This window comes from Bidens hawaiensis, unplaced genomic scaffold (genome assembly GCF_021521415.1).
Source record: "Bidens hawaiensis isolate Kalapana, Puna unplaced genomic scaffold, B.hawaiensis_p1.1 tig00076596_1, whole genome shotgun sequence".
Lineage (NCBI taxonomy): Eukaryota > Viridiplantae > Streptophyta > Magnoliopsida > Asterales > Asteraceae > Bidens > Bidens hawaiensis.
In genome coordinates this window covers 14,557-23,191 of record NW_027506718.1, presented here as the reverse complement: position 1 = coordinate 23,191, position 8,635 = coordinate 14,557, and the positions used below count along the sequence as shown (strand labels likewise).

General features: G+C 34.1%; 1 protein-coding gene across 1 annotated transcript; it reads left to right on the top strand.

The window, feature by feature from the left end:
* On the top strand, positions 1-2,376 carry LOC143618448 (guanylate kinase 2-like). Its single transcript, XM_077090662.1, has 11 exons — positions 1-75; positions 411-447; positions 531-599; positions 687-757; positions 853-982; positions 1,079-1,441; positions 1,551-1,672; positions 1,735-1,870; positions 1,937-1,973; positions 2,067-2,154; positions 2,244-2,376. The coding sequence occupies exons 2-11, from the start codon at positions 445-447 to the stop codon at positions 2,320-2,322; spliced, it is 1,098 nt and encodes a 365-aa protein (XP_076946777.1). The 5' UTR covers positions 1-75; positions 411-444; the 3' UTR covers positions 2,323-2,376.
* The last annotated feature ends 6,259 nt before the right edge of the window (positions 2,377-8,635 follow it).

Below are 8,635 nucleotides of genomic sequence, written 5' to 3'. Positions count from 1 at the left end.
TTCATTTAACCCTTTCAATACAATTCACCACCCCTTTATTCATTCTTCATCTCTATTAATATTGCTTTCTTTCAGGTAATTTTTATATTATTTATGGTCGATTTCTCTGGGTTTTGCTCATTTCAATTTGGTGGGTATTTAAAAAAATCACTTTTTTTTAATTCCTCTGTTCTTTATATTTCAAACAAAAACAGAGTAATTGTTTTCTGGGTTGTTTATGTATTCTTCTAAATTACCCAATTACAGTTAGCTGAATTCTGGGTTTTTTGTGCTATGTATAATAATATGCACAGTGATCAATTTTCCATACAAAAAAAGATTTCATTTTTATATGCTTTCATGAATGATTTTGAAATGGGTATGCATTTTTGTTTAATTATATTGATTTCTGATAGTTATGTTATTATCAGGTTGCATCTTTTGTCTTTTCAAGAAATTGCTTTAATGGTGAGTTAGATCTTTATTTTGAGTGTTTTGATAAAACCCATCTTGAAAATGTTTCAAAGTTTTTGACTTGTTTTGGATATCAGGGAAAAGCTCCAGCTTTCTTTGTTGAACTTAACGACTTCGAAACAGCAGTTACTGTTGGAAACAAAACAGTATGATGTTGAACCGATTCGATTCATTTCAACTTTCTTGAAATCTTGTTATCTAATTTTTAAATAATTTTCTTTTTATGTTTTTAGTATGTAATTTGTGGGACTGATGATCTGACATCGAGTGGAGTTCGTATTCTCAATAAGTTAACCGGTGAATGGTGTGTTTCTGAGTCGTTTTATATAAGTTTCGCTCTGTTTTAACTTATGTTATTGAGGATTACACGTCATTAAATCGTGATTTTTTCACCTGCAGGGTGATACCAACTGTTATAGGAACAAAACCGGAACCATTCAAGGGCCACTCGAGTGTGCTTTTGAATAAAGATAAAATCTTGATAATCAAATTCAGTTCCAAATCTAATGAATCCGTGTGGTTTCTTGAGGTGGGTGTTTCTTGAAATCCAATAATTTTCAACCTATATGCAGTTTTCACTTTTCACTAATCTTGATCTTGAAATGAATGTTCGTTACATATTTAGGTGGACACACAATTCATTCGGGACCAGAAGAAGAAGCTTGAAACAGAAGTTGTCGGTTGGAGTAAGGGAGTTATTGGTAATTCTGACCGGCCCGTAGTGATTAGTGGCCCATCTGGAGTCGGTAAGGGTACTTTAATTAACATGCTAATGAAAGAATTCCCATCAATGTTCGGGTTCTCGGTTAGCCACACGACTCGTGCTCCAAGAGAGAAGGAGCAAAACGGGGTCCACTATCATTTTACCAAACGCGATGTTATGGAGGAAGATATTAGATCCGGGAAGTTTCTAGAACATGCTGATGTTCATGGAAATCTTTATGGCACTAGCATAGAAGCTGTTAATGTGGTTGCTGATGCGGGAAAGGTCTTTATTATGCATTATTTAACTTATTTTTGGTGTTCTAAGTTAAATATAGATGGAAAGATCGATACTTTATGAATAATTATTGAAATTTGGAGACGGTTTTGTGTAGAGATGCATTCTTGATATTGATGTTCAAGGAGCAAGATCCGTGAGGGCGAGTTCACTTGAAGCTACTTTCATATTTGTTTGCCCGCCTTCATTTGAGGAGCTTGAGAAGCGCCTTCGTGCAAGGTTTAAACTTTATCTTAAATCATGCTACTAAAACAAGTTTTGACTTTTGATATGGTCAATAGAGGGACAGAAACCGAAGAACAGATCCATAAAAGACTTAGAAATGCGAAGGCTGAACTTGAACAAGGAAAGTCATCCGGCCTTTTTGATCATATTTTGGTGAACAATGATCTTGAAGCTTGTTATGAACAACTTAAGGTAAATATAACATTTGAACATTTTTTGTATTATGATTTTACCTGACAAGTTGTGATTTTGCTGTAGAATATCTTGGGCATTTGTGAAAGCATGAACCCAATAAGTATGTGTATAGAAATTTAAAGTTACACATTTGACTATATATCATTTTGCAAGTTTAGATCATTCTTATGCGGTGTTAATTTGACGAATACAGCTAGCAAGGTGTTTGATTTGCCTGTTGACTTCTCATTATCCAAAGTCAATGAAAAGGTCCTCATAAACCATGGGGCTGCTGAACAAATGTAAGTATTTACATAATTCATATTTCATGCATCAAAGTCATGTTTGAAGTTTGATTCATGAGGTTTATTCACATAAATGTTTCTTGCAGGGTTCTTGATTTATCTTCCATGAAAGGAGGTGCGCCTGGACGAACAAGAGGGTTGGATATGTATGCTTGTGATTCATAAATGATCGCAACTTGTACACCGATTTCTACTTACGATTTATCATTTTGTTTCTTATATTAAGTTAGGCAAAAGAAAGTGACATGTAGTTAGTAAAGCCCATTTTGTGGGATATTTTTTTAAACTTGATGAATTAAGATTTATGAGAATTGGCCATATATGTTTACACCAAGATCTTTTGTTTGTTGGTGTGAGGTGTCATTGTGTGATTGAGTGGTGAGTATCATTGGCGGATCTAATGAAGAAAAGGGTGGTTCCTCGGAACCACCCGAGTTTCGAAATAATAGTGTACGGATATATAGAAGATACTAGAGGAACCACCTTATAAATTAAGAGGGAACCACCTAAAAAAAATTCCTGGATCCGCCACTGGTGAGTATAATGATGGTTTTATGTGGCACTTGGCACAACTACCATTGTCAGCTTTGGCAAACATGTGATGGGGAAACAAGAAATTGCTACTTCACCAATCACCCACTTGCATAAAAATTTGTAACCACTTGTTGCAAATTGTAAGCATGTGATGAATCATGAATGTGTGGTTAAAAAGGTAAGTTCATGTGTAAGGTTGATGTTTGGTTTTTGGGTAAATTGTTACATATAAGATATCTAGAATCTATTAAAAGATTATAAAGGGTTCAAGCGACTCTACACTTGGTTCAAATCTATATGTCACGGTTACTTGCATAGTACACAAATTTGGTTGAGCTTAGACTTTTTTTGAGCAAGTTATGGAGTGGCTAACCTTATTTCTTTCCATTAAGGCTAAGGTTTAAAAACTTTTGTGAATTCCTTTTATAAGCGTTTTAAATCATTATTCATTACTGGCTGATTTAATTTTCACAACATTCTTTCCCCATGTTGTTAGTAACTTAATGATATTCAATCAATAATTAGTTTGCTTGTAAAGTGCTACATCGTTTTCTTTTCTAAAAGAAAATAATATATTAACTAATTAAATAAACAAAAGATACATTACTTGTATAACTGGCTTCTATTGCTGATTTATGATTTCAGGGAGTAATATCACATTTGTGCTTTTCATTGTTATAAGTAACATACATTCTATACGAAAGAGAAACAAAAATAACTATGATGAAGGTACTTGAACACGAGCATCCGTTGAAGCTCATTGATTTGCAGGTGAAAGATGAAGATGAGGAAGAATTTGATGAGGTCGAGGAAGGGGACATCGTTGTACGAGATGAGTTCGTATGTCCATGTAAGCGGTGCGACCTGCAAATCCATGGGTACTATAAGTACTACTATAAATGTATAAGTGATACATGTGATTACTCTCTTCATAAGTTCTGTGCAGAGCTTCCAACAAAGTTAAAACACACATCAGATCCACATCCACTTACCCTCACACAAATTGTATATTCTTGGACATGCTCTTATTGTCTAAGCATGCACGGGCCTAACGAAGTAAGGTATACATGTTTTGATCAATGTTATTACCACATTGATATTAGATGTGCTGTGGAACTTGATAAAAAGAGGTTCCATCACCCTAGCCACCCACACCCGCTAGTGCTCCTAATCAACAATCCTATTTTATGTCTTTGTAATGCTTGTGGGAAACGACATGAAGGGACATTTTTTCAATGTATCACATGTCATAACTTTGCCATACAGACCGATTGTGCTCTCCTACCAAAAAGTCTGTTAATTCAACAAACCACAAATGGCATTTTCCACCACACACATCCACTCGTCCTTTCTTATTCCTTCCTAGAAGGAGAACAACAAGCTAAATATGACCCTAGATGTAGAGTATGCAATGGTAATTTTTTTTTGAGTGAGCATCTTTGGATTTACAAATGTGAGAAGTGTATTTACTATACCCATCTAGATTGTGCAACATCAAGAAGAGAGCCATTCATGTCCATGTTGCATCAAGGTAAGTAAATCTTTATGTATATGATTTCTTCCATTTAGTTACTTTCCAGCAATTGAGTTACTGTGTTTTTAATTTTTCAGATAAAGGTAAAACGATTAAAAATTTTAACGATGCCGACTATCCTGATCTTTTCCATCTACCATTTCCTGATCAAATTTATAGCATGCCTAGACAATTATGTTTTAAAGAAATTGACAAGGTAAGTCTACAGCATAGGAACCATCATCATGAGCTAATTTTAGTTAACACAAAATGCATAGATGGTGCAAGCTCCTCATTGTGTCATAACCCAATGAAAAAGATAGAACTATTATGCAATGCATGTGTGCGACCAATCATGGAGATGCCATATTACAAGTGTGGGGCCAATGAAGATGAGAGTTGCAACTTTGCTCTTCACGAGTGGTGTACTCGATTACCAACTAAAGTAGTCAACCATCCAGGTCACGCACAACATCCTCTCGTTCTAATGTCAGAAGTCCCAGGTGTGCCTTTCAACATATTTAATTGTTATGTTTGTTGGCTACCTTGCAATGGATATGCCTATGGTTGTGTCGAATGTCACTACTACGTTGATGTCACTTGTGGGGTTATACCTGAAAAAATCACATATAAATCCCACCCAAACCATCTTCTTTCAAGAGTTAAGGGTGTCCCTCGTGTAAGTGGATGTACTGTGTGTGGGATAGGTTTTTTTTCTGCGTTCAAGTTGGCTTTCAGTTGCCACCTTTGTGATGTGTATATACATCCTACGTGTGCTTTGTTGTTGCATGAGACTATTAGACACAGTTATGATAAACACCCCTACCTCCCAATTGAAAACCACAAGAGTGAATACTTTTGTGAAATTTGTGAGTGTGAATTAAATCCTCTTTGTGGCTTCTATCATTGCGATGAGTGTGCTCAATCGGTGCACCCTGCTTGTGCTCCTTTAATACTTTGTTGTGAAACAGAAACATATTCCATCTCTTTTAGCAACATTTACCAATATATAAATATCAAGTTTGGGAGCGTTCATAAGATTCACGATCACCTGCATCCGCTCTCGTTTGTTCAAGGGATTGAGAGTGATGGCCAATGTAGTATGTGTCCTAATAATTTGCAGTATGATATGATATTTAAGTGTCACAAGTGTAAGTTTTCAATTCATTACGAATGTTGTAGCTTGAAGAACAACTCATGAAGTTTGTGGTCTAGTGCTTGAAAAACATATGTACTTCTTCCTTTTATGTGTAACAAATGATTAAATTTGACATGTCGTGAACTTTCATCTATTGTTAGTTTTATTTTGATGATCATGAATGTGTCTAGATATATTAGTTTGTTTGCTTTTGGACTGCGGACAAGAACACTATGTCCATCACCCATCAGTGTGACCATAATTGCGATTTTGTAAACCTATTGCTACTCATTATTTACCATTTTTGTTTCTTATTTCGTGATACGAAAAAAGAAAGTGACATGTAGTTAGTAAAGCCCATTTTGTGGGATTTTTTTAAAAGAACTTAATGAATTATGAGAATTTCAATTTTGGTAATGAATAATGAGAAATGTGATGAATCTTAGCCATATATCTTTTTATCCGTGGCTGTAATTTGAAAGTGAGGCTACATATTAACACCAAGATATTTTGTTTGTTGGTATGAGGTGTCATTGTGTGATTGGTAGTGTAATGATGGTTTTATGTGACGGTTGCTTGCTACTGCAACTACCAATCTACCATTGTCAGGTTTTGGCAAACATGTGATGGGAGAACAAGAAATTGGTACTTCACAAGTCACAACACTTGCATAACCACTTGTTGCAAATTGTAAACATGTGATGAATGTGTGGTCAAATATGTAAGATCATGTGTAACGTTGATGTTTGGTGGTTTTAATTTTTTCTAGGTGATTGGTAAACAGTTACTTATAAGATATCTCGAATCTCTTAAAATATTAAAGGGTTCAAGCAACTCTACTGGTATGCAAATTTATATGTCGCGGTAACTTGCATAGTACACAATTTTGGTTGAACTTACTTTTTTGAGTTAGTAATGGAGTTGCTAATCACTTGCATCATTTTTCTCTCTCTCTCTCTCAAGTAAAGGTTTTTAAGTTGCCTGCCTTTTACTTTGTATCAGAATTTTTTTTTTTTTTTTTTTTTTTAATGTTCAAAAAAAAGAATAATAAAAGCTGATATTAATAAATTATGACGTTTGTGAGTAATTGTCCCAGGTCCGTCACACACCCAAATTATCCTTGAGATCAATTTTCTATCCCTTTAAATTTGTGGGTATTAGAAGTTTTTGGAACTTGTATTTTAATAAAGTATAAACGTGTCGGAACTCATAAAAGAGTAGGAAACAAGAACAAGGCAAGATGGACCTTAAGGGCTACAAACAAACATGAGATGGAGCAAGAGTTGTATTAATTATATGTGTCACACCCCGACCAAAGGTGGCGGAACATGTCGGGGTGCAACGATTGCTCATAAGCGCATGACACTATTTAAAGAGACAATATTTAACAAATTTATTTCATTTCACAACATCGAAAATGTCACATAACCAAATATTCATAAGTCAAATACAACAAAATATAACAAAATATAGCAAATCAAATATTGTTCATTTTTGCTAATATCCTAACGGTATTTGTGACGTTTTCTTCACCGAACTCCAAAATCAACCTAGATGCAAACCTGTAACATTTCATAAAATAAAGTTTATCAACACAAAGATTGGTGAGCAGTTCATAAGTTTGAACAATAGATATATAGTATGAAAAGCCACAAAACTAGTATACAAAACCATAAATAATAGCTATAAACTTGGATAAATAGTTATCGCTAACAAGTTAGCGACATCCAACTATAAGGGGTTGCCAAATAGTTTAAGATTTTATAGTTATAGTTAATTGCATTACGTTAACGACACCTTGCCATGAGGGGTTGCCAAATGGTCTAAGATTTATAGTTCCACCATCCAAAAGCGATAAACACATAGGCAAATAAGCATACAACACCAAATCGAGCAATTATTCAAGTAAAGTATACAACAACGTTTGTGGTTTAAGACCCAAGTATAAAACATTTAGTTTATATAAGATGAAATGTCACCCCCAAAATAAAAGATAGAAAACGGGGTATGAAGTTACTCACGTTCAAGTATAAAACTTGATCGGTAAAAGATGAATAACCGGATGGATGAAGTTTAACGAGCAAGGCCTAAATGACAATAAAATTTTGAATTTAGAATGGTTGTCTTGAAGATCTTTAAATAAAATAATTGTTGCAAAAAGTAAACAATTAAAGTTCAAGGTTTAAAATGTAACTATTTAAGAATTTATAATAACAATCCTTTAAAAATGTAAGTTTGCTCGAAACCGGGTTAAAGTATCTAACCTTAATATTTACTTAACCAATGTTAAGTAATAAGGTGGGAAAAATGCTAAAATGCAAGTCCTTTGGGACAAAGATACTAAAACGGGTCTTTTACGAGTGTTCGGGTTGTCTGTTCGGGTCTTGACAAATGGTCAAACCCAAAGTCAACTTTCCAACATATTAATTGTTATGAGATAACTCATTAAAATATACTAACACTTAACCAAGTATGTAGATTTATTGTTTAGAACTAACAACGCACGTTAAACGAGTGTTCGGTTTTGTCGGTCCAAACTATGTGATGAGATCAAGTTGGATCCAACAATTCCAAGTACTTAAGAAAATAATTAAAATTAGTTTGTAAACTATTTTTAAAGAAATATACAAGTTTTGATAGCTAAAAACACACTTGTGTGTCTTAAGCGAGTAAAAGTCGGTATAGTTCGGTTTGGTTCGGTCTCCATCTCACAAATAGTTCATAGATGGTTTCTACATGCCCAAATATCATAGAACTTGTATATTGGTTTATAAATGAAGAAAACTTAAATTTTACAACTAAAAAGTTAACTACCAGTCTTTTAAGCAAAAGTTTCGGTTTAGTTCGGTTTCCATCTCCCAACGAGTTCATAGATGGATTCCATATGCTTAATATCAAAGAACTTGTAAAAAGGATTTTTGAAACTCAAATCTAGCAATAAACATGTTTAAACAACTATTTTAACAAAACTAGTAAACAAAAAGTCGATTTCCGGTTTGGACTAGTTTCGGTTAAACCGAGGTTAGTCTTATACAAACCCACGCCATGGAACTTGTAAATAAGATGAACAAACTAAAAAGGGTTAGAAGTTAGTCATAAGTGATATGTATAATAAGTTATGTGTGTGTAAATATATATCAAGAACACGAAGTCCTCCATGAAGTCTTGCCTTATGACATTCGAAACTTAACCAACCGGAGTCAGTGAAGTAACAAATAAAGGAAACAAGGGGTGTGTATTATATATATGTTGTACCACCATATTCAAGTGTTAGTAATATTAGATAAACAAAT

What these genes read in the sequence shown, in the direction of transcription:
- LOC143618448 (XM_077090662.1), top strand. An exon ending in TGGTTGCTGATGCGGGAAAG is followed by an intron (nt 1,442 to 1,550) that starts GTCTTTATTATG and finishes GGTTTTGTGTAG; the next exon opens with AGATGCATTCTTGATATTGA. An exon ending in CATGGGGCTGCTGAACAAAT is followed by an intron (nt 2,155 to 2,243) that starts GTAAGTATTTAC and finishes TGTTTCTTGCAG; the next exon opens with GGTTCTTGATTTATCTTCCA.